General features: G+C 41.4%; 1 protein-coding gene across 5 annotated transcripts in view; it reads right to left on the bottom strand.

Moving 5' to 3' along the window:
* Arhgap24 (Rho GTPase activating protein 24) overlaps nucleotides 1-26,500 on the bottom strand; it is a 310,110-nt gene that overhangs the window by 11,660 nt on the left and 271,950 nt on the right. For all 5 annotated transcript variants that reach the window (XM_051170759.1, XM_051170762.1, XM_051170761.1 and 2 more), the window contains 4 exons: nucleotides 24,899-25,106; nucleotides 12,096-12,228; nucleotides 9,573-9,646; nucleotides 6,683-6,804 (listed from right to left, as the gene is read on the bottom strand). In XM_051170759.1, coding sequence (XP_051026716.1) covers nucleotides 6,683-6,804; nucleotides 9,573-9,646; nucleotides 12,096-12,228; nucleotides 24,899-25,106 — 537 coding nt within the window. The remainder of the gene's footprint in view (nucleotides 1-6,682; nucleotides 6,805-9,572; nucleotides 9,647-12,095; nucleotides 12,229-24,898; nucleotides 25,107-26,500) is intronic.

The raw sequence follows: 26,500 nt of genomic DNA, 5'->3' as shown, positions 1-26,500 counted from the left end.
CACTTTCCTCAACATAATAAAGGCTATATACAGCAAGCCAATAGCCAAAATCAAAGTAAATGGTGAGATACTCAAGGAAATTCCTCTAAAATCGGGAACAAAGCAAGGCTGCCCACTCTCTCCATATCTCAATATAGTACTCGAATTTCTAGCCAGAGCAATAAGACAACAAAAGGAGATCAAGGGTATCCAAATGGGAAAGGAGGAAGTCAAATTAGCCCTATTTGCAGATGATATGATAGTGTACATAAGTGACCCTCAAAATTCCACCAGAGAACTCCTACAGCTGATAAACACCTTCAGCAAATTGGCTGGATACAAAATTAACTCAAAAAAGTCTGTAGCCTTCCTATACACAAATGACAAGCTTGCAGAGGAAGAAATTAGGAAAACCACACCCTTCACATTAGCCACAAGCAATATAAAATATTTAGGAGTTACTCTAACTAAGCAAGTGAAGGACTTGTTTGAAAAAAATTTCAAAACTCTGAAGAACAAGATTGAAGATGACATGAGAAGATGGAATAATCTTCCTTGCTCATGGATTGGGAGAATTAACATAGTAAAAATGGCCATCTTACCAAAAGCAATCTACAGATTCAATGCAATCCCTATCAAAATACCTACACAATTTTTTAAAGACATTGAAAGTTCAATTCTGAACTTCATATGGAAAAACAAAAAACCCAGAATAGCTAAAACAATCTTGTACAATAAAAGGTGCACCGGAGGAATCTCCATACCTGATCTCAAACTGTACTATAAAGCAATAGTAATTAAAACAGCATGGTACTGGCACAGCAACAGGCTGATTGATCAGTGGAATCGAATCGAAGACCCAGATATGAATCCACACACATATGGTCACTTGATTTTTGACAAAGAAGCCAAATCCATTCAATGGAAAACGGATAGCATCTTCAACAAATGGTGCTGGTCTAACTGGATGTCTATGTGTAAAAAAATGAAACTGGACCCATATTTGTCACCTTGCACAAAACTCAAATCCAAGTGGAGCAAAGACCTCAACATAAAACCAGAGACATTAAGTCACTTAGAAGAAAAAGTGGGGAAGAGCCTGGAACATATTGGCACAGGAGACAACTTCCTGAACAGAACACCAACAGCCCAGGCCTTAATGTCAACAATTAATAAATGGGACCTCATGAGGCTGAGAAGCTTCTGTAAGGCAGGAGACACTGTCAAGAGAACAAAGTGACAGCCTACAGACTGGGAAAAAATCTTCACCAACCCTACATCTGACAAAGGTCTAATATCCAAAATATATAATGAACTCAAGAAATTAAATACCACCAAACCAAATAACCCAATTGAGAAATGGGGCTTGGAACTAAACAGAGAATTCTCAACAGAGGAATATCAAATGGCTGAGAAACACTTAAAGAAATGCTCAACCTCCTTAGTCATCAGGGAAATGCAAATCAAAACAACTCTGAGATTCCATCTTACACCCATCAGAATGGCTAAGATCAAAAATTCAAGCGACACCACATGCTGGTGAGGATGTGGGGAGAGAGGAACACTCCTTCATTGCTGGTGGAAATGCAAACTAGTACAGCCACTTTGGAAATCTGTCTGGTGCTATCTCAGAAAAATGGGAATAGGGCTTCCTCAAGACCCAGCTATTCCACTCCTTGGAATATACACAGAAGATGCTCCAGCACACAACAAAAAACTTTGCTCAACCATGTTCATAGCAGCCTTATTCATAATAGCCAGAACATGGAAACAGCCTAAGTGTCCCTCAGTAGAAGAATAGATAAAGAAACTATGGTACATTTACACTATGGAATGCTACTCAGCTATTAAAAACAAGGAATTCCCGAAATTTGTGGATAAATGGATTGAGCTAGAAATGATCATAATGAGTGAGTTAACCCAGAATCAGAAAGAGTCAAATGGTATATACTCACTTATATCTGCATACTAGCCCAAGGGGCATGTCCCACGAAAGTCTTCACTTACCAGGAAAGTGGGACAGAGGAGAGGACATCCTATTGGGACTCTAAATGAGAGAAGCATGGGAGAATAGCAAAGTAGAAGGATCCAGAGGGTCCTAGAAACCTACAAGTAGAACATTATGATAGGCAGATTTGGGCTCAGGGGTCCCGCTCAAACTAAGGCACCAGCCAAGGACAATACAGGCAGTAAACTTTAAACCCCTACCCAGAGCTAGCCAATGGTCAGAACATTCTCCACAGTTGAGTGGAGAGTGGGATATGACTTTCTCACGTACTATGGTGCCTCACATTTGACCATGTCCCCTGGAGGGGGAGACCTGGTGGCACTCAGAGGAAGGACAGCAGGTTACCAAGAAGAGACTTGATACCCTATGAGCATATAAAGGGGGAGGAAGTCCCCTCAGTCACAGTCATAGGGGAGGGGAATAAGGGGAAATGGGGGGGAGGGAGGAATGGGAGGATACAAGGGATGGGATAACCATTGAGATGTAACAAGAATAAATTAACAATTAAAAAAAAGAAATGAACTTCTGTTGTTTGTAAGCCACGCAACCATGGCCTTCTGTTACGGTGGCCCAGATGGACAGCCACATTCAGCTTCTTCCCTCGGCTGGGTTGTTTTTTTTCCCTGCGGTGTATGACTGTTAATGACCCATTTATGTGTGTTCCTTTGCCTGACCTCTAAAAGGAAGACCACCATCCCTCTTTTGTGCTGTCTGTCATGGCCCCGTGACAAATTGTGTGCACAGTATTTTTCATTCTCTACTGTAATTAAATGTTTGCATGCTAAAGATTCTGCCTACGCTATAATTTTCCTACAGGCAAAAACTTTTTTTTATTCATTTTCATATTTTTCAGACTTATGGTAAACCACTGAATAAGATCACTGTTTAGTTATTATTTATTTAATGAATATATGAATAAAAGAACATTTAAGAAGATGATACAATTCTGCTTCTGGATATGGAAATTCTACTTAAATTATATAATTTAAAACATTTTAATTAGGAAAATTAAATATAGCTATCCAATATAAATAACATATAAACACTAAAAGCACAGACTAGTATACTGCATGAGAACTTGGATGTCACAAGAAAGTGATATATTTAGTGACTGGTAAAATGGCAATAGTCTCAAAAGAATTTTATATCCTTTACACTTAGCCAGGGGAGATGTCAGTTAGCTTATCATATAGGAAATAGTCCATTCTACTTTATTTGATTGGTGCATTTTTGGCAATTATACTCTGCTCAAAAATTAAGATACATAGACCAGGAGCTAGAAAAGGAAATTTGATAATATAACTGGTTGTCCATGCACCTAAAACCAACCGGACAGCCCAAAACTCTAGTGACCAATCCTACAGGTGAGCTGGCTCAGGAAGGGCACCCTCCTGAGATTTGCATGGCCACCATGTGGCTAACATCAGCCTGCTAAGAAGAACAGAGAGCGTCTACAATATTTGTGTGCACGAAGAATTTTTCTTTCCCTTTTGTTTTGTTTTATCTCTAAGAGAGAAAGAACATGATGTTTGGTCGTTAGGGAGGCAAAAGAATCTGGGAAGAGTTGGGCATGGGAAACAATATGATAAAAATACATTGCATGAAATTCTCAGAATGTGCTTCGTAAAACATACTTACCTACTTGTGAATGTATATGTTGAATTATATATTTTTATTTAGAGAAAAGCAGTTTCTCATTTGCTGTCAGGTTTCTTATTGGCAGAAAGTGGGGTGGCAAGGAGACACTGTATAACTTTTATGGAATTTCTCCTCAAACCATGAGCTGAAATTTTCTATCTTTAAGTTTTTTTAAAAAAGAAAATAAATGTGAAAAAAAGAAAATAAATGCGTAAAATAGGATACAAAAGATAATCACTGTTAGAAAAACAAAGTTGGATGGGAAAAAAAGCAAAGCAAAGTCTATCTTCATTTTCAGACACTATTAAAATTATCATCCTATGTTCTTAATCTAATTTCAATTCTTCTTGATTTTCTGATATTTTCAATTTAATTAAAATATTATTTACCTTCATCTACTTAATGGCTATAGCTCTCTAAAATAAGAAACACCAGACCCCTCTACATATAAGTATTTAAGAAAATATTCCAATAGGTACAAAAATTGCCAGTACATATAAGGACCACATTTAGATATCATACCAGTTTCTTCCCTTACAGCTAAGGATTGTGTTTAATTTCAATCCAGCTCTATCATCTATCTTTTTAAATATAGTTTATTAATTTATTCATATTACATCTCAATTGTTATCCCATCCCTTGTATCCTCTCATTCGTCCCTCCCTCCCATTTTCCCCTTATTCCCCTCCCCTATGACTGTGACTTAGGGGGACCTCTTCCCCTGTATATGCTCATAGGGTATCAAGTCTCTTCTTGGTAGCCTGCTATCCTTCCTCCGAGTGCCAGCAGGTCTCCCCACAATGGGGACGTGGTCAAATATGGGGCACCAGAGTTTGTGTGAAAGTCAGACCCCACTCTTCACTCAACTGTGGAGAATGTCCTATCCATTGGCTAGATCTGGGTAGGGGTTCGAAGTTTACTGCACATATTGTCCTTGGCTGGTGCCATAGTTTGAGCAGGACCCCTGGGCCCAGATCTGCCTGTCATAGTGTTCTTCTTGTAGGTTTCTAGGACCCTCTGGATCCTTCTATTTCCCCATTCTTCCATGCTTCTCTCACCTAGAGTCCCAATAGGATGTCCTCCCCTCTGTCCCACTTTCCTGGTAAGTGAAGACTTTCATGGGACATGCCCCTCGGGCTAGTGTCCATCTGGTGTCCATAAGTGAGTTTGTACCATTTGACTCTTTCTGCTTCTGGATTAACTCACTCATTATGATCATTTCTAGTTTAATCCATTTGTCCACAAATTTCGGGAATTCCTTGTTTTTAATAGCTGAGTAGTATTCTACAGTGTATATGTACCACAGTTTCTTTATCCACTCTTCTACTGAGGGACACTTAGGCTGTTTCCATGTTCTGGCTATTATGAATAAGGCTGCTATGAACATGGTTGAGCAAATGCTCTTGTTATGTGCTGGAGCATCTTCTGGGTATATTTCAAGGTATCTTTAAGTTTTTAAACTCACATATTTCATCCTGGAAGTGAAACCTAACTAATACATTGAGGTGCCTAGAACAAGCAAATCCACAGGGACAGACAGTAAAATGGTGTTTGCAGGAGCCAGTGGAGAGGGGCCTGAGGGCTTGCAATTGGTGGGCAGCGTCTCACTTCGCAGGATAAACAGAACTCTGGAGATGGGTAACGGCCACATAGCCAAGTGCGAATGCTCAGTACCACCGAGCTGTGTACTTAAGATAACGAATGAGGAACTTTACATTACTTGTGTCTTGACAAAGATAAAGAAGTGAAAATTAGAAAATTATATCATCATTTTATCTTTCAATGAACTAATAATTTGGGCATTGTGTTTAAACAAATGAACAAAACCCCAGACGCACCCAGAAGTTGCAGCTGTGATGCAGCTCCCCCTGATCTAAGAACACAGCACAACCTTCAGGTGTACGCAGGGCGTCACAGAGGAATTTGATCATGCCACGGTGTGCATAAAGAAATGTCAAGGGCAAGAAAAACATGTGAAATGCAGAAAGGCAGGCTGGGAAGTCCGCTGGCCGGTAACCAAGCTGTCATGTAATGCATCATAAAGGTATCACTGCTAAAGACAACTGAAGGGAAGGCGACACAGAGTGATGTCTGTGTTTTCATTCTGTAACTTGTGACATGTTGTATGTGCTAAACATTTTTAAAAAGCAGCAAACTAAAGTATCTTTAACTTTCTTGCTGCTTCAGATTTAAAGCATCCTTATGCCTACTAAACTCTTTAGATATAATCAAGATCTTTGGATTGCATTTCCCTCAATATCAGAAAAGAGAAGTTAGGCTAATGTGACAGGCACATATCCACAGCTTTGTCTCTCACACTCAAAATGTAGAATGAAAATGTTAGAATATCCAGGAAAGGAAAAATATCATACTTGGAGGTTAATATTTTCTTTGAAACTAAATAAACCCCAAGTAAACTAAAACTAAAACTATTTCTTATTATTTCTTCTTCTAAGCCTCCTATTAAATTCTGAAATGTTCAGTTCAGTCATTTTTAGAAAACAATGAAAGTTATCCTATCTTTGAAGGCAGATAGAACTAAATACAGGCAGAGTACTATGTGAAGTAATGTGAAAAGCTTTGTAACCTATATAGTAAAAATTCCTTTAGGTTTCAACACAAGTAAATCACATTGCCATATTTAAAAAAATCAAATTTGTTTACCATCTGAAATCACTAAGTCTCATCAAATTAATAAATACTAATTAACTGAAAATAACCTTTTTAATTTCCTGGCCAATTGCACTAATTGCAAAGTGAATGCTTTACCAGTTCTTCTGTCTCCTAAATTCTAGCTGATCTACTGATCTGTGCAAGTCCCTCTGTAACTGGGAGCTCATGTGGAATCATTCTACGATTTTATGTTGAACAATATAAAGAAAACTCTCTCTTCTCAAAAGAAACCACTTTATGGTTATAGATAATCAGAGTAAATTAATGGAGGAGCTATGGTCTCATTCACTTCCTCAGTTTGCTTAAGTGATAATATATTCTCCCTTAAGAATAGAGGCATCAGATTCTTTTCCTGGTGAGGATTTAAGATAATCATTCACTTACCCTCCATGATAGTCAAAGGATCTTCCACCTTCGGGCGCAGGATGTTGGGACCAAAGACAGTTGCCAAGTTCTGAGCGCTCATCTTGTTAACTCCTGAGTAGGACTGCACTTCATCCAGAAACCTGGTGGTGGCAACAGTACCATTGAGACAGCATCTTATTGGAATACAATGAATTGCTGGGAAATGTGTGAACTGAAATATGATCAAAGATGATTATGGAAACAAAACTATGTGGAAATTCAAACATCGCTCACGGGAGTGTACAGAAACTACAGTGCAAACAACGGGGCTTCAGGCTGCTGGGTGTGTATCAAAGAGCCATTGCAGACTTGTTGGATGTATGCATTCCCTTCAGATGTGGTTCGCATGAGTGGTCCTCAAAGGTTCATGTGTTAAGTATTTTTTGAGACTGTTGGTTGATGGTAGAACCTTCAAAGATGAAGCCTAGTGGGAGGTTCCGGTCACTATGGGGTTTCCTTGAGGGAGATATTGAGACTCAGTCTCTATTGATGAGGGGGGAGAGGGAGGGAGAGAGCCGAGTTTTTGGTTATGTCCGGACTAACAGTTTCTCTAACTGTACATTATCAGCATTTTTGAAGCTCCCTAAAATAAACTTTCTCTATGGGATTAATGCATTACTGTTTTCCAGCACAAAATCTGGGGTCTGGAGCTGCATCTCAGTGGTAACGCGCCTCCCTAACATAGAAAAGGCCCCAGGTTTGACCCCAAGCACATCAAAAATAAAACTAAATAAATAATAAATAACTAGGCTTGGGGTAAAGTCACTCCAAAAATCATGTGAAGAATATAAACTTTAAGCCAGGAAATCCATAGGTACATGAGAGCACCCATTTGACCTCAGAGTGACGTTCAAAGACCCCCAGTTCATTCAAGGAACCATTGCACAGTAAGAGAGCTCAGCACTGGCCTGTGTACTCCTGAGAACAGGGAACTGTCCTGGCCGTGGCACTAGCTGAAGATTTTGAAACTTGAAAATGTAAGATCTGATATGCAATAATAAACAAAGCCAACACATGGCCTTCCAACAAAAGACCCTTGAAGACAACCCTGGTCTCTAAAGACATGTTTTCACTCATGTTCCTCCTCGTCCTGCCTCACCACAGGCTGACAGTGACAGGGTCCCTCATGAGTAGGCTGACTATCTGACACTCTGAAATGGAGACGAACCAGCCCTTTGTTCTTGAAAGTTCATCAGCCTGGCTATTATTTTTTTACAGTAATAAGAAGATGACTAGCATGACAAATGCTTCGGACATTTTTTAAGTTCATTACACATCCAGTGAGAGACGTTTCACAAGAGCATCTGGTAAAATCCACGGTCCGCCAGAAGAGGAACTCTGTTCATGGGGGAATGTGTAAGCTTCAATTATAATCCATTAGAACATAAGTTCAAACATTATGAGAGTAAAAATGTCAATTCTATTGATGAAAAACTGCAAGCACATACATCTCAATTTACTATGTGCTATGGAATAAGTAGCACAGAATGACTCATCCTGGGGCAGTTTTAGTAGGAAAACTGTTAGGTTTTCAGCTCCCACATCTATCCTAGCTTCAGGCCACCTACCTTCTTCTGCTCTCTGTGTCACCAGGCACACACTTGGTATACATACATACATGGCACACACTTGGTATATATATATACACAGATGGCACACACTTGGTATATATACAAAGATAGTACATGCTTGGTAAATATACATACATGGCACACACTTGGTATACGTACATACATACATGGCACACACCTGGTATACGTACATACATACATGGCACACACCTGGTATACGTACATACATACATGGCACACACCTGGTATACGTACATACATACATGGCACACACCTGGTATACATACATACATACACGGCACACACCTGGTATACATACATACATACATGGCACACACCTGGTATACATACATACATACATGGCACACACCTGGTATACGTACATACATACATGGCACACACCTGGTATACGTACATACATACATACATACATACATACATACATACATGGCACACACCTGGTATACATACATACATACATGGCACACACCTGGTATACATACACAGATGGCATTTGCACATACACATAAACATTTTAAGAATATGGCTTTTAAATTCTGCCTAAGTGCTTGAGGAGACATATTTTTATTGTGTAAAGAGACGTGTGGCAGACCCGCAAGCCTGCTTTACTTCAGGAGGAGGTAATCCTTCTCTTGCCTAACACCCGAACCTGAATAAATTAAAAATTCTTAGATGAAAGCTTTCTGTGTTTGTGAATATGTGTTGGTCACATTTTCTGGTCACAGCATTTTCTGCTTTGGAAGGTGTGAAAGTTGAAGGTCGTACTCAGTTCTAAACACAGCGGTCACTAGAAAGAGATCTGACGGAGTTTTGGAGACCCCCCACTTACTTTCATGCCACAGTGCCTAGTACCCTGGACCTCACAGTAGCAGTGAGAAGTATCCGTTTTCACTACTGTGCTTTACTCAAAAAAGGAAGGAAAATGCATGAAGGTGTAGAAGAAAATACGCCATGCTAGAGTCTGCATCCCCAAGCTGGCTTCCTCAATCTCCGGCCCACGTGTTGCTCTCTTAGGAATGCTCCATAAACGGCTTTGATGAAACCTTCGAGCAATGTATCTTAAATGTGTAGAGACAAGAGACACTTAAACATTATCAAATTATAAAACCAAGCAGCTTTAGTGCCCAGGAACTCTTTGAGATAACCTTGTGAAACTTATTAATTTTCCCTGAGGCTAACGAGGAAACTCGGTTGCCTCATTCATTGCCCCCTGTAAATGACCATCAAGCTAAACATCATGCTGTCTGGCTTAGCTTTGTCTTTAGGAACATTCTTACCTGCAAATATACTTGAGGAGGTTGTAGTTAACCACGGGCAAACTCTTCACTTGCTTCATTAACTCCTTAACACCCTGAGCACAAGCAAGGAGAGAAGAAATACATGTTACCCTTTGTGTGTCGTTAATCTTGGAATGCGAGCAAGTAGGAAATAGCTGCTCTTGCTGCTGCTGCTGTTTTTTCGACACAGCATCAGTGAGCGATCCTGCCTTGAAAATTCTCCACTATCACAGCGAGCAATTTATAAATATATCCGAAGATGCACGGATATTTACGTGCCTCTGTGAATTCAGCCGCATATTGCACGATGACATTTCAGTGAAAGACAGTGGCCTAATAGACTACATCACTTAAAGACGCCATGTGGCCTCTGCTCAGTAAGCCTGCTGCCTGAAAACAGACTCCTCAGAGCTGCTGTGCTATTTTGGAAACAGTTTTCAAACTGAAGCTATTTTAACTTAAAAGCATTGTTTGCAGTTGACTTGAAAACAGACTTTATCTTTATTTGCAATAAAGTTATCTGCAAAAAATAACACTTATACAGTGACTATCCTTCACAATGGAACACGCTGCCAGGAGTCTAGAGAGCTGTGTGACTGATGGCAAGTACCTCTCTGCACAGGACATGTCCACCTTACCTCACTAAGGAGGGAAAAGTTGGCAAGGCTGATTCAGTGGATTTTCACCAAGAATAATTTCTTTGGTTTTAATGATTGTAGGGTGTCCTATAACATACAAGGGCCACAGAAAAGTCAGCTGATACTGGGGTCTGATTTACATGGTCAGGTAGAATATATTTTAGGTTTCACAAGACAGACGGCCTCTGTCACAACTGCTCAAGTGTTCTCTTGAGTTACAAAGGAATCTACAAACAATGCTGTTACAGTACACAAAGCAAAACAGGTTTATGAAAACAGGCAGTGGCTCAGGTCTTGAGTGCCAAGAAAGCCCGTGGTGGAAAGAACATACTTTTCAACAGGGTTGAGACAATTGAACGTTTATGCGCAGAAAGATAAAGTTGCCTGTTCCTCGCATCATGGACAGGAATGGATTCCTAGTGGACTGCGGACCTCAACGTGAGCACTGAAGTAATCTAAACTGTCTTTACAGCTCAATAACAATGAAACGAATATAGCTGCCTTCCAGACCTGAGGACTCAACCAACTGCAGGTTAAAGTTATTAGGAAAAGCTACTTCTGGGTTGAAATGGACCAGCGTTTCCTAAATAGCCCTCAAATTGCTATTTGTAGGGCCCCTGTGTTGTCCTAATTTCTACACACATTAAAGCTGACCTAAAAATACACAGGGATTTGTACACAAGTTATACAAATAATACAGAATTTTATGTAAAAGACACAGAATCACAGGCTTTAGGTATGCTCAGGGAGTACTAGAACCAAGCTCTTCAGGGATTAGAATAGCTGAGACGTAAGCAACATGTAATGTAATCTGACTGAATGGTTCTCCAAAGAAAATGAAAAAATAATAAACAATAGATGAAAAGATAGTGGGTACCAGGCTCAGTAATTTCCCTTGTGGAAGAGTCTGTGATGTGTAGATGTCATTCCTGATGGCAGGCATGCAGAACAGGAAACAGCACTATTTGCTGGTAAGATTTGAAAAATCACATGGCCTCCTAATATATAGTTTAGTAGGCCAGCAGTTCTACCATGTAGGTACACAAACAAGATACATGTAAAATATGGCAAACTTAGTGGCCACACGGGCATACCCAGGGACATTATTCAGCAACCAAAAACTGGAAATCAAATGAGCAGTCCTTGACTGATGCATGGATGGTAATGGAGTATAATTTGGAATCACAGAAACAAAATAAAATACTGATAAATTTACTGCATAAGTGAACTAAGGAACAAACAGAAGACGTGGCTCACAAAACAGAGGCTACGGTGAGCAGTAGAAGGAATGTCTAGAATAGGGAAGTCTACAGGGAAAGACACTGACCAGAAGTTGCCAGGGCAAGAAAGAGAGATAGGAAAATAAGAGGTGAGGTTTGCTGTGGGATAATAAAAATGTTAAGTATCCTAGTATTAGATTTTGGTGAAGTTTATACAACCCTGAGAGTATACTAAAAGATACTGAGATACATACTTTTAACAGTTGACTTATAGTGCACAACCAATCTCAAAAAGTTTGTTGCTGTTGTTGTTTGTTAAAAAAAAAAAAAAAAAAAAAAAAAAAAAAAAAGCAGAGGCACAGGTTGGCACACAAGCCATTTTTCTTATGTCATTTATGGGGCATTAGCCCTTCCCCCAACAGAGGGCCTGAGGCAGCACTGCCATCAGCGCTGAGTGGAACATCCAGCTGTGTTCTCAACCTGCTATCAGGAAGGGTCAGATACAGGGAGATCTCGATGTGGTGTCGGCACATAACACAAGGTAAAACAACCCAAGGACATAAAACAACCCGAGGACTGATGGGAAAGGAAACTTTCATATTGAAGAAAAAAAGCACCGCCCACGCCCCCAAACACGTGTTTAAGCAGAAGTGGCAACGACTTACTGTGTCCTCTTCCTTGCTGAGCAGCGTGGCACATGACAAAAAGTCCTCATACTTGGCGTAAGGAATGACGGGTTCCGGGAGTTCTCGGAGATAGAGCTTCAGCAGGGATGCCACGGTGTGGACGTCCGTGTTGCTGCAGGGACAGAAGTTCCGAGACACATTTTGACATAAATTAACCTGACTTCTATTTATTTTTATTTCATCATATGTATTTCTAAGAGAATTGTGTCAGCGTTTTCAACTGAACCAGCTGATCCAGTTTTCAGGGAGCCGGCGCCTCGGCTTCCGTAATGCACGGTAAGATGGTACCACAGGTAGCCGGAGAGGGGCACTGACGGACACCAAGCCTTCCGTCTGGTTTGAAAACATTTAAAGGTCGAGCATTTTTCTAAAATGTAGCTGACAATAAACAAAAGCACCAACCTTGGAAAGTAATAAGAATGCACCAGGTTGTAAATAAAATAAATAGTAAACAATTAAAAAAGACATTAAATCTATGTATCTGTGGATGCATATGTTACTTCTGGATTCTCACTTCACCTTTCAAAAGGCACCTGATCCAGCTGTACCATTGACCACCTGATCCAGCTATGCCATTGACCACCTGATGCAGCTATACCAGGAAAACACCCAAAGAGAGCGCTGGTGCTCATCACACCACAGAGAGCGCTGGTGCTCATCACACCACAGAGAGCGCTGGTGCTCATCCATTCACGGCTGCTTTATTCACAATAGCCAGGCAATGGAAACGGCGTAGATGTTCAACCGATGAATGGAAGAGGAAAATGCGCTATATTTACACAATTGGATGTTTCTCAGCTGTTAAGAAACATGCAATTATGAAATACGCAAGTAAATTGGTGAAGCTGGAAACAGTCATTTTTAAATACAGGTTTTTAAGCTTTCTGTAAGTGGCGCCATTGAGACTGTTTGAACAGTAGGTGGCGCAAGTGCAAAGTAAGATTCAGGCCAAGGCCTGAAAGGCTGAAAAGTAGCTCAGGCGGCTTATACCAGCCCCTTGTCTAGTGCCTGAGCCATGAGCGCCCAAAGAGTAGAAATATTTGAGCTGGGAGTGAAAGTAAGTTGGGTGGGGTGGATCAGGACTAATATTTGATGCTTTCTTTGAGTGAGATGACAATTAACTGTCAGGCATTACAGCACATGGGCACAGCACTAATTAATTATACAGACTTGATTAAGATGAAAATGACCAAGTGTATTTGCCCTTCATTCAGTTGGTGACAGGTTACTAAACTTTTTACTTAAAGCCTAAACCTTAAAGCGTATGGTATTTTGTGGCCTTAATAAACCTCAGACACTTTGTAGACCTTTTTTTTTTTTTTTTTTTTTTTTTTTTTTTGCATTTTGGAGGCTGTTGCATTTTCGAGCATCCTTGGTTTGGACTTCTCGTCTGCCACTGACTGGAAGAAGACAATCACTCGTGGGCAGGCTCCAGCATGCTGTGCTCTGGCTTATCTCACGGGGATCTCGGGCACTCTGGCCACTGCCACCAGTGGAAAGTCTGGGCCTTCTCTGAAAACTCTGTCTCTACAACGTACCGACTCTCCAGCCTCAAATCTCTCAGTGAAAATCTACTGCTCCTCCTGATTAGCATGCAATTTATTAATGTGTGGCCAATTAAGTACTAATATTACATGTCAAGTATGCAAGCACACTTAGATCGATATCTTAGCATTCCCCAAAGTGAAGCGAGATGGCTCGTCCAAGGAAAATCTACAACAGAGAATAAAAACCTTCACTTCACTGCCAACAGGGACACCTGTACACACCTGACCTTCACTGCAGGGCAGTGAGGGGTTCCTGGGAAAATCTGACCCCTAAAATCCCCAACCAGGACAGACAGAAACATGTCCTATTTAGTCTCTCAGAGCCAAGCCACCTCGGAATCAAGCTGTTCACTGGGAGCATCAGATGATTTGCCAACGTGTCACTATACAGGCGTGGGTTTCTCAGTGGTAGAGTCCACGCAGAAATCAAGACCCTTAGTTGTATACACCATGCCCATGGAAAACAAGAAAGCAGACCGAGATGGTTCACAGACCCCAGTGGAAGAGCTATCGAACAGGAGGAACTGGCTGACAGCCCCTTTGATTGATTGGCGCGTGCGTCTCATTGCCACATGCCCTACGTGGGTTTCCCTTCTCAATCTGATCTCACTGCATGGAGTACTTAAAGAGACCGTCCCCTCGGGCTTTCTGTGACTGAGCTAATTATATGCTCTTCTGGGTTATCTTTCACTCACCATAGGACCACCCATTCACTCGCTGAATAGTTCCTGAATGCGTGGTGTACATCTGCCTCTTGCTGCTCGCTAGAAAGAATAGATATCAGTAGCACAGACCCTTTTGTCCTCTGCAGGCTTCCATCCCTAACTGGACATCACCAACACTTTCTTTACTTTGCCTCCTCATGTTCTGCTTCCTGGCCTTCTTTGTACATTCTAAGTGATGTGGCAGGTATGTGATTTTAAGGCTGCTCTGTAGAGTCTCTGGAAATTTCTTGCTCTGTGTGCATTCTATGCACAATATAGAACTCATAGTTGTCTGAACAGAGATACAGGCTCCTACAGGAATCTCTCCTTGCTTAGCCTCTAACTGTAGCCTTTCTTTCCTAAGACATACACACACACACACACACACACACACACACACACATTCATATATTCAAATGCCACCGTAATTACAAGATAGATCCTACACAGACAAAACCATGTAAGGCTTAAGTCTCAGAGTCAGATGTGGGACTTTTTCTGTCTGGGTACCATGTGCAGGATGCAATATAACCAATCCCTGCTTAAACCCAACATGATGAGTTTGCAATGAAGCCACATGGGATGGCATTAAAGGCATTGTGAACCTATCTGCCAGAAGCACTACAAAAGGACCTACAATTCCCTTAAAATTAGGAAATAACAATAATGCTGTATCCACCAGGCCCCAGGAAAGATGCGAATGAGATTGAAGATGGCAGGCAGCAAGTGGCTGTGAGCCGCCATGTTGCCCCAGTGCTTGGGTCTGGCACAGTTCATCAAGACACTGGGAAGCCAGCCCTGTGGGGGCTGCTTCAAGCCAAACCAAGCGTCTCTTTGTAAAAGTTTGCCTTCTTCCAAATGTAATTTTTTATTACCCGTCAAAACTGGTATGGTCTTTGGCAGTGAAGCCAGAATCTCATTAAAGTTGCTTACTGCACACTTACACTCGTGTCACCACTGAATTCCACATGGAAATTAAAAGAGCCTTTTACCTCTGGGCAAAGTTCTGGACTAGACTGAGTTACGGCTTGTTCTGATTTAGTTCTCCTGGTTTAACGGTTTGTGAGGCAGAGAGCTACATCATGACCTGAGATATCCTCTCCCCAAAGTCATACATGGAATGCTCTGGCCTCTATCATGAAGGTATTTGGAGGTGGGGCTGTGGGGACATCACCAGGAGCAGGTGAAAAGCCACGAGCATGAGTCTCTCATCTGTCAGGATTAGTGGCTTCAAAAGAAGTTGGGGTCAGGAGTGGGTCCCCTTCCTCGCCTTGTGGATGCCTTGAGAGAAAGCTGCGTGACGGCAACAGCAAGAAGGCCCCACCTGCAACCTAGGAGACAGCTATCTCTTGCAGTCAGCGGTGCTGCACCACCGACCTTGGACTTCTGTTGCTGGAACTGGGAAAAATAAATTTCATTGTTTAGGCGTATTATTGTTCATGCACAGCTAATTGCTACACTGTTTTCTTTTCCCCTATGTCTAAAATAACATGTATAGGCTTCTGCATCATAGATTTCTTGCCTTGGCAACGCTAATCACATGAAAATGGTAATCTCACGTACAATCACTCCAGCCTACAGTGCACTTGTATACGTACACACATGCAAATATTCACACACATACACAAACACACGCACAGGCACACACACCCTCACACAGAAACTCTCATGCACACACACACACAAGCACACACTCACACAGATACACAACCACACACACCCTCACAACAGTCTTACACACAATGTTCCCATACATATACATAAACACACATGCACATATGTAATTCAAAATAAGTCCTTAAAGAAAAAGAATGTACAAACTACTCAAGTTTGCTATAGCAAGCACAAAAGTAAGAAACATTGTAGTAATGAGAAGAAACTAGATACAAGAGATTTTAAATAATTATAGCCATATGAAACTCCCTGAAGAGAGAAAACATACAGAGACAGGAATGGAATTTGTTGTTGCTCCGGGAAGAAACCAGGGTGGGGGCAGGAAAAAACAGGAAATGGGCATAGGCAATTATACTAGGGTGATGAGATAGTCTTATAAATGGTGAATTAAATTTATTAAACTCATTTAACTTTATTGTAAAAATAAAATATCTTTAAAATTCATGAAATATCTAAGTAAATCTATCTTAAAAGCATATTATGGTATGAGCTTTTCATGCAAAAAATTCTAATCTGAATTACAAAACATAAAACACACACTTTTAGAGCATAAAACTTTGTGAGCTCTTTATTTCTCTTTGTAGGAATTGCCAGGGTGACTTTAAAAGAGAAATGACTTCTCCTGGATTAAAAACACTGCAGGGAGTCTCTGCCTTACACGGAGATGAATGTATGACATTTCTCATCACAGAATCAGTCGATCTAATTATCATCATCCATATCGTGGCCCTACCAGCAGTGGAACCATCTAGAAGCTTACTGTAATAGCAGCGATGAGCGTCTGCTCCCAGCCAAGGATTCATTCTCACTACGGTTTTGATTTTGTGGGTTTTCTTGAGGGTGGTGACTCCAGGCAAGTGCTCTGCCACTGACTCCATCATGCTTCCTCTGTTGTTTTAAAATGACTGAACACAACAGTCCTGTGACGTTTGTCTCCATGTTATATGAGGCATCCAGACACCCAGGGAAGCAGGGAGGCAGTCCTCGACAGTCACAGGGATAGCGGATAGGGGGTGCAGACGTCAGTACCTTACCACCTGTCACCAAACCCTGAACTCTCATCTCCTACGCTGTGTTCCCGTACATAGGAAAACATAAAGAGAAAACCATGCCAAAGACTCAAGGACTTCTTTCGGCATTTTTATTTATTGCCTGCTGAACACTAGCAGAGGCTAGCCCAATTCTGCAAAAATTAATGTGAAGGAAAGTGATGTTCTTGGGCACCCTACAGTGTCACAAGAAAAGACACTGGCATCAAATTGCACAGAGGAACATTAGTTTCTCTCTCTCTCTCCCTCTCTCTCTCTCTTTGTTGTTGCTGCTGTTTTGTTTTGTTTGTTTTGGTTTTTTGAGACAAGTTTTCTCTGTATAGCCTTGGCTGTCCTGGACTCACTTTGTAGACCAGACTGGCCTCAAACTCACAGTGATCTGCCTGCCTCTGCCTCCCTGAGTGCAGGGATTACAGGCGTGCACCACCACGGCTGGCTGTTCTTTCACCTCCTAATTCCATCAAAGTGGAATTATCACGCCACAGCACTTTCTAATCCTTGTATTTATCTACTAAACAGACATGCATAGGGGCTATGTCTTTAGAGCGGCTGTTGCCAGGGCCTGGCTTGGTTTAGTGATGTGATTCTCTTGTCAGTGCACTGACCTCACATCCGGGGGAGAGGGACTGGGTGACAATTTTTTAAAAAGGCACGAAAGCTTCCCATTTAAAAAGTTTGCATAAACATAGCATTTAAAGAAAAACAGCTGCATTGTCAATAGAGTTGTTGTACAGACATGGCTAAAATCATGATGCTGAGGCTGGGGTGGTACTCTTCCAGAGGACCCAAGCTTGGTTCTCGGCACCCACACTCAGAAGCAAGGAACTGATTGTAACTCCAGCTACAGGGTTCTGATGCCCTCTTCTGTCCTCCACGGGCACCTGAACACACACACACACACACACACACACACACACACACACACACACACACACACAGACACACACACACCACATATAATTTGAAGTTAAAAAATTAAAATAAATCCTAAGATCACGATGGTATGCGAATGGCAAAATTTAGAAATGCTCAAAGTCAATGCTTTTTAAAAAAAATTTATTCAGATTACATCTCAATTGTTATCCTATCACTTGTATCCTCCTGTTCCTCCCTCCCTCTGGATTTCACCCTATTCCCCTCCCCTAGCTTTATGATTGAGGGGGACCTCCTCCCCCACTGTATGGTCATAGGCTATCAAGTCTCATCTTGGTAGCCTGCTTAGTCTGTCAATGCTTATAAAGTCTTGTCACATCATTGTATGAGTGATGAGACATAAAATAGCATAAAAGAGAGGAATGCTGAGTCACCATAGCTCTTTATTTAGGACTCAGAGGGCTGGTCAGTCTTGATTCAAAGAACTGGTGCTTTTTCAGAGCTAAAACTAGGCAGTCTGCATCTCCCATGTACACATTCAGGGCTTGCCTGAGGATAACTACTGGAGCGTTCTTTGCCTCTGGGACCCTTTGACATGTGGCTCTACCACTTTTATTTATCCATATGCCCTCCAAGTGCACTTACCTACCCTACTTCCCCCATGGAACCTCTCAACATTTAGAAACTGGGCTACAAATGCTATTCCTAGCTTGTTTAGCCATTTCCCCAACTTTATTTGGGCCCCTACAAAGGAATTATTCGTCACAAATCAGCCAGAAGAAACCTTAAGAGAATGACACCCCATTTCCTTTGAGGGGGTCAGGTAGGTTTTTGGTTGCTTTCTTGGGCAATAGAGGGTTATTATCAATGAGAGTTGGTTACACGTTATTATTGGTCTCCTTTAGAGAGAAAACAAGGTTAGACTTAGAGATGTCTCTCTTTTCCTTTATTTTATATTCTTAGGTTTGGAGATAGGGGTTGAAAAGAAAGAAGGGGCAATATAGAAATATATAAGGAAGATAGTACAAAAAGTAGATTAGTAAATCTACTCCTCAACTTAATGCGTCAATTGTCACACTCACAAGGTTATTTTTAATTCACTGGTATAGAATTTTGTATATAGATGCAAAATAAGTTTAATTTTAGATACAGTCGTATAGAATTCAAATGTAAGATTATTCTTCACATAATATATATATGTTTATATATATTTCTACTCTAATATGAGGAATTGTACCCATATGACTCAATTATAAGACAAGGTTTACTTCCAATACTTTGAAAGTGCTATTGCAGGCTGTTTAGGATAAATCAGTTACACAAGTCAATTGTTAGTTGATGAAATCATGGTCATGTCAATCACTAGTCTACTTGTATCACAAAATATACAATCTTAAGTATGATAGATATGATTCTGTAGAAAGATAAGGTGAAATAGAAAAGTTCTTCAAAAACCTCAGAGACATACAGAATATGGCATTTAAAAATGTTTTTATTATTTTAAAGATTCACTGACAATGAGACAGGTCAACTCTGGCAACACCCAGCCTACCTCAAAGAGGATGATGAGCATCAAAGAGCATCCTTATGGAGATGGCTTCAAATGTAGCAAAGAAGCCACTGAGCAAAATGTTCTTGTTTCTACCACAGACAGAATTCTGCCTAAAATAGGGCAAGCTTGGATGCAGGCAGAGTCGACGGCCAAACTCTGCCAATACAAGGTAAGCAAGTTCTCTATAGTTTCTGCCTAACAAATATGTCTGTCAGATATATTGGGATGGAAGGCTGAAAAAGATGCTCCAACATTATAGAGAATTTTGGGTGACTATTCAGATAGCAAACTGTCTTTGTCATCTTCTCACTTAGAAAGCTACTGACCTGCACTCCTGGCAACTCAGGTAATCAAGTTTACTCCTCCTCAAGTCTTTCCAATTTTCAGCAAATACATCTTGATTGATCAGGGTTAAAACTGAATCCTTCTGGCTCTGATGAAAGCAACCATGATTAGAACACACAGGGAAGGACATTTGTTTGTTTAGTTTGTTTAATGTTGATTTTAATTTAATATCTGACTGTGATGGCAATCTTGGGTTGTCAACTTGACCATACCTGGAAACAGCTGAACCCCAAGCAGGCCTGCTTTCCTGGGAGGGATTTTCTCAATGGGAGTGCTTGAAGCAGGAAGAACCACACCCAAGACAGAGTAGCTTCACCGGAAGCCCAGATAAAAGGAGGCAGGAGGACACTTTGCTGTTCGCCTGCTTGCCTTCTTTCCAGTAAGCCCATCTACCCTGTTGTTGTGTCCCTCCTGCACTGATCTCAGAGCAACTTCTTCAGGATTCCAATGCAGACTGAAGACCCCAGCTTTCCATGAATCCTGCCGCCATTGTTGGACTACCTGGACCCTACCTGGTAAGCCAGTCTAATTACTCCCTTTCATATGTATTTGTTATATCAATACTGTTCCTTTAGAGAACCCTGGCGAACCCATGATAAATTTCTGTAGCTTTCACTTACATCTTGTTATTTGTGTAAGACATTATGAGAAAGTTTCCAAACACAAATGTGCACATGAGAACACACACCCTTACCCTATTATCATTTTGGGGGGAGGGTGGAAACTGGTTAGATTAACCTTAATTAATGCATGGCCCAGACAACTCTCCCTACCTCTTAATGCAATCTGTTAAGACTTCTATATGATAAATACAAAATCCAACCAGTTAACTTAACGTGTAGGTGGGACAGAGCACTCTACTTGGAGAAGCCTCTGGAAAATAATCTCTGTCTATAAGTGACACCCTTCTGGCACTTGTGGATTCTTGTTCCCCTAGCAAAGCAGATGGTAATCATGTTGTGCCACACACGCGTTGCTCTTGCTATTTCCTGCTCAGATCCCAGACCCAGGGATTTCTCTCCCTCTTTCTAAAATCAGCGGCGTCCCTAAGTTTTTGTATACACGAAGTATCATGCGCATATCACTGTGTGCAAGTATCTTTACATTTGTTGTGTACTGGTCATTTCACGCCACTAGCAATGAAGATTCTAGAAGAGAACAGACCTTGTCTGTCCTTTCTGCCTAGGACAGTGTCTAGACAGGGGCAATCCAGAGACACCTGGTAAATGAATGAGCGTTCCACATCTCCTCCCAAGGCGGTGAGGGTAATTTACCCCGCCTCTCTATTTCTACACCTCTGCTTCTGTCAAGACGCAAACTCATTAAAAAAAATTCCTTTTAACCTGAGTAGGCCTTTACTTGCTTTTGCCTAATAGTGTGGAGTCTGTCTTACTCCATCTAGTTCTAGGCCTTGCCTTTGTGGCTTTGTTTTACACAAGACCTAAGCTGTTGTGAAAAGAGTCCCAACACCGGCTGAAAGGTGAAGTCCCCAAGGATATAAGACTTCAAAGAGCAGGCATGCCACCCAACCAGCCATGGTGACTCTGGTCACACCATCTTAGGCATCCAAATGTATTTACTAAAGCTCTCATGGACACCACAGCTACACTAAGACCATGTGGAATAGACATGGGATCTCTCTGACAAGCATTGCCCAAATAGGAGTCAAAAGATATTGGCATTTTGACAGCCCTTCCCCCACCAAGGTCAGCATGGTTTGTCACGGAGCAGTGGATACTGTGAGCCATCATGGTACCTGGAATTTGGAACCACTTGAGTAGAATTCTAAGACAACAAAGGTGAGCAAAAAGCATCATGCATGGCTATAAGAGGCCTAGCTGAAACTTCTAAAGACTTACACCTCACAAATCTCCTTGGCAATAGAAATTATGTGTTATATTTTTTTCTGTCTGTTTACACATGATGTGTATCATACGCTAATGCATATATTTTGCATAAGATCATATTTTATATAAAGGCAATACATACAGTATTTCACTATAAGCCAATGGCTGGTGAGCACTTGGTTTGGGGATCACTTGCTGTAGGGAACATTCGTTCTTACAGGTGTCCTACATTATGTAAAACATCCCTCCAACGTCCCATATTGGCAAAGATTTGCCATAAGATCTAAATAACAAAGCCCATGGCATTGGCTAGCTTTCTTTGGCTGCAACAAAATCATACTGGAGGAAGGGTTTATTTCAGCTCCTAATTTGGTGGCACAGTCTCCTGCGGACAGGATGGTATGGGGCAGGACCATATTTAATGTCAGTAGGTAGCTCGCTTTCTGCTTGTCATTTAGGCTGGGATTCCTGGCCATGGAATACTACCCACACTTAGGGCACGACTTCTTCCTGCTCCAGTTAACCTAATCTACGAACTCACTCACCTACATGTCCAGAGCTTTGTTTCCATGGTGACTCTAAATCTTATCGGCTTGACAAACTATATTAACCATCGTATCATGGCAGTCTTAGTTTCTAGACATGCTGCACTCTTACCAGCATAAATGTGAAAAGCCCATTTGAAAGGGGCATTATAAAGTGTATCGCTGCCTTATGAAATCCACTGTAGAGGGAGTTGTTTTGTTCATCATGAAACATTCTACTACGGCTGGTTCCTCTGTAACTCAATGCGAAAATCATACACTCGCTCCAGCCGAGCTGCTGTTTTTGTGGCATGGCTGTCGTGTTCTGTGTAACCGCTGCTCATCTTCAGAGTACAGAGGAAGATAACACTGTCCTAGACATGGCCCGTGGACAGTCTTCAAGACTATCCCCTGCTGCTAGTTTTGAAATCATTTTTTTTACATTAAATGTTTTTATCGTATATTTATTTGTATATCCTTTTTAATTAATTTATTCATATTACATCTCGATTGTTATCCCTTCCCCTGTTTCCTCCCATTCTTCCCTCCCTCCCACTTCCTCCCTTCTCCCCTCCCCTATGTCTGTGATTGAGGGAGACTTCCTCCCCCTATATATGCTCTTAGAGTATCGAGTCTCTTCTTAGTAACTTGCTATCCTTCCTCTGAGTGCCGCCAAGCCTCCCCATCCGGGGGACATGGTCAGAAAAGGGGCACCAGAGTTCGTGTGAGAGTCAGATCTCACTCTCCACTCAACGGTGGAGAATATCATGTTTGTCGGCTAGGTCTTGGTAGGGGTTCGAAGCTTACTGCCTATATTCTCCTTGGCTGGTGCCTTAGTTTGAGGAGGACCCCAGGACCCAGATCTGCCTGTCATAAAGTTCTTCTTGTAGGCTTCCAGGACCCTGTGGGTCCCACTATTTCCCCATTCTTCCATGCTACTCTCGCCTAAAGTCTCAATAGGATGTCCTCTCCTCTGACCCACTTTCATCTCTCTCAAAGGGCACGTGTAGCGTTTTACAAGTCACCTATTAAACCTTTGTAAAAGGGAGGGAAGGATTTCAGTCAAAATAACTGATCTTGATTTATTTTTCTGTGTGTCGTTCTGTGTTGCTTTGGGGTTGCCGGAGACATATGTCCCCAGGTGCAGGCATGGGCTTCTCATTGTTTGAGGGCCACTGTGGGATGTTTGGATGGGCGGATCTATGGGACAGAGAAACACAGCCCATTCCTTCTTTCTCTCTCTTGTGCCTCAGCCAGGAGCTGCGCAGCTGTGCCCCGCTCTCCCCTCCCCATCACCACATGCTTCTTATCTCTGGCTTATGAGGCATCAAGCTGTCATGGGCTGACACCTCCAAAGCGCCAGGGCCGAATCAGCCATCCTTCCTTTGAAGTCTGTTATCTCAGACACTGTTGTAGCAACGGAAACTTAATGTAAAGCTAGCATTTCCTCCAAATTTTAAGATATCCACAACATTTTATTGTATCAAATGAACCATTATTTCATTACTCGTCTGTTAGGAGAATAGATTTACTTTTGTAAAAATCTACAATAAACAATTTTGTATTTAAGTTTTTTTCTCATATATCTATTTTACTTATGGGAATAAAACTCCTGTTTAGGGGGGTGACTTAAGCACATCCTGCTTTTGGAGAACACCCATGTTGGGTGGCCCACAACCACCTGTGACTCCAATTCCATGGTCTTTTGGACTTCACACCTGAACACACATGTGTATATCCTCTCACAATACACATGTACGTACATAATTAATAATAAATCTTTAAAAAATAGTTCTTGTTTTAAAAATCAGAGTAAGTTCGACTGTTTTAGGAGGAGTATAACGAACTGAACCCTTGTTGACATTAGAGTTTATGCCCCCAGTAAATGCCGTTAGCCTGAGTACGGCCATCATATAGCATTGCATGCTGGTAGGGCAATGCAGGGTGATGCGTGATGCAGTCAGTGATCGTGGCTTGTGGTTCTTCTGTCTTGAACGTCTGTCTTCAAATATGTCAGAAGGAAGGTGCATGTTCCAACTTTCAGAGTGTAAAAGTTTCTGCCATATATTATAAATTATATTAAGGTAAAAGTTCATTTTTCTATTAAATTTTAAAGTGAAAGAAGATCATTCACAAAATATCAGCAATGTAGGACTCTTAAGTACACTAAATAGCTTTGCTATTTTTCAATTCACAATTCTGTATTTCTGACTTTCTGAACACACCCTCAACTATGGAAGAGCTACGCATTCTTAAATATAACATTATTGTTGAAACAACTTAAATTACATTGCCAACACCTGGATCTCCACCAATCACTTTTTGAAATATTCCTTAACTGAAAAAAAAAAATAAACCTTTTAAAATCACAAACAATAGATGTATTTTCCCAATACAAAAGGGCAACATAGTTTGAATTCTAGTTCAGAGGTCGAGAGTGAGAAAAATGCTTTAAGATGGGGCAAAGAGAATGGCAGGAAACAATACTGAAGCTACAATTTTTCCTGTTACTTACTTAATAAAATTAATCCAAAGTGGTCTTGTCGAATTTAACAATCCACTCTGCACATCCACCACAGCAGTCAGACACTCAGGCATGACGTCCCTTTGCCCGGTCTGAGCATCATATGAGGTATGGTCGGTCAAGCCGTGGCCGGCCCTACATACCTGTCAAAGGACGGCTTTTCTCCACAGTCGAATGCATCCTGGAGCTCCTTGACGAGGTTAGCCTGGCCAGGCAGCCGGAAGAGGCCCTCTTCCTTCAGCCCGCGCTGCCGGATGAAGTCCACACACTGCTCCACCAGCATGGGTGCCAGCCGGTTCCCGTATCTCCTTTCATACCGGACTGTGTCTTCCAGTTTCTGTCCAAAAATACCTGGAAAAAGGAAAGATCATGGTAAAACATAGATCCCTATTTGTTGCTGTTTTCTTTTCAAAATCATTGTAAAGGACACAGGTTGGAATCGGCGCAAGTGTCTGTGTTTGTTTGCTATTTCTCATTGGCGGTCAACCACATTCACCCATACCCTCACGCAACGGATGGGGTTTCCAGCTGCTGCCCCTTCCTGGGTTATTCTGTGCTTAGATAAACTCATGCGAGTTTCATAAAAGGGGAGGAAAAGCAAATGTTATGTGTGGAAATTGTGTAAATCTTAAAAGGCTTATTCAGCAGCCGTTAACTCAAGGATTTGACAATAACAACAGATGGCTTCGCTCCCATCTGTTATATAATTTATTTGAAGATTCATAATGCAGATTCGTCACATTCCAAGCGATAAACATCTTGCTATTAGAGAGTGTATTCTTAGCCCCAGTAGAAATGGTACCAACACCACACACACACACACACACACACACACACACACACACACACACACACACACACACACACACACACACACACCAAAACCAAAGAATTCTGCACCTGGCATGAAATCTCACACAAATAAGCTCACATATTCATTTTAGGAAGTGGCATTTTCCAGGGCAGTGGAGACAGTAACAGGCGATGTAGCTTCCTTTGTACAGTTTAGGACAAGCAGTTGCTGCATAATGGTGTGGCAAACACTGATCAATAATTCAGCTGCCAGCCGGGCGTGGTGGTGCACGCCTTTAATCCCAGCACTCGGGAGGCAGAGGCAGGCGGATCGCTGTGAGTTCGAGGCCAGCCTGGTCTACAAAGCGAGTCCAGGACTGCCAAGGCTACACAGAGAAACCTGTCTCAAAAAAAAAAAAAAAAAAAAAAAAAAAAAAAGAAAAAAAAGAAAAAAAAGAAAAAAAAATCAGCAGCCATTCCCACGCCTGTTTTCTCGTGACATTCCTACTTTAGAAGCCAGGACATCAAATCCTTCCTCCACCTCCCTTGCTGTAAGGTGGCCAAATCCTAAGCTGCAGCCTAGGAAGAGAATCTCTTGTGGATATTTGGTTTTCTTCTTGAAAGGAATTCTAACTGGACATCTGGCTGCCCATCTGCCACATCTGTGTAGGGGGGCATCAGTTCAGTCCTTGGTTGCTGCATCTGTCTCTGCAAGCTCCTCTTTGTGCTATGAACTTTCCTTTTTAGTACTGCTTTTATTGTGTTTTTATTGAACTTTAGGAAGTCTTTAACCTCTTTCTTTATTTCTTCCCTGACTCAGTGGTCATTGAGTAGGGAGTTGTTCAGTTTCCATGGGTGTGTAAACTTTTTGTTGTTTCTGCTGTTGTTGCCGTCCAGCTTTAGTCCACGGTAATCTGATAAAGTTCAATAGGTTAATTCAGTTTTTTTGTATC

This window comes from Acomys russatus, chromosome 28 (assembly GCF_903995435.1).
Source record: "Acomys russatus chromosome 28, mAcoRus1.1, whole genome shotgun sequence".
In the NCBI taxonomy this organism is placed as follows: Eukaryota; Metazoa; Chordata; class Mammalia; order Rodentia; family Muridae; genus Acomys; species Acomys russatus.
Note: the sequence above shows the minus strand (reverse complement) of the source record. Positions and strands in the feature narration are given on the sequence as shown.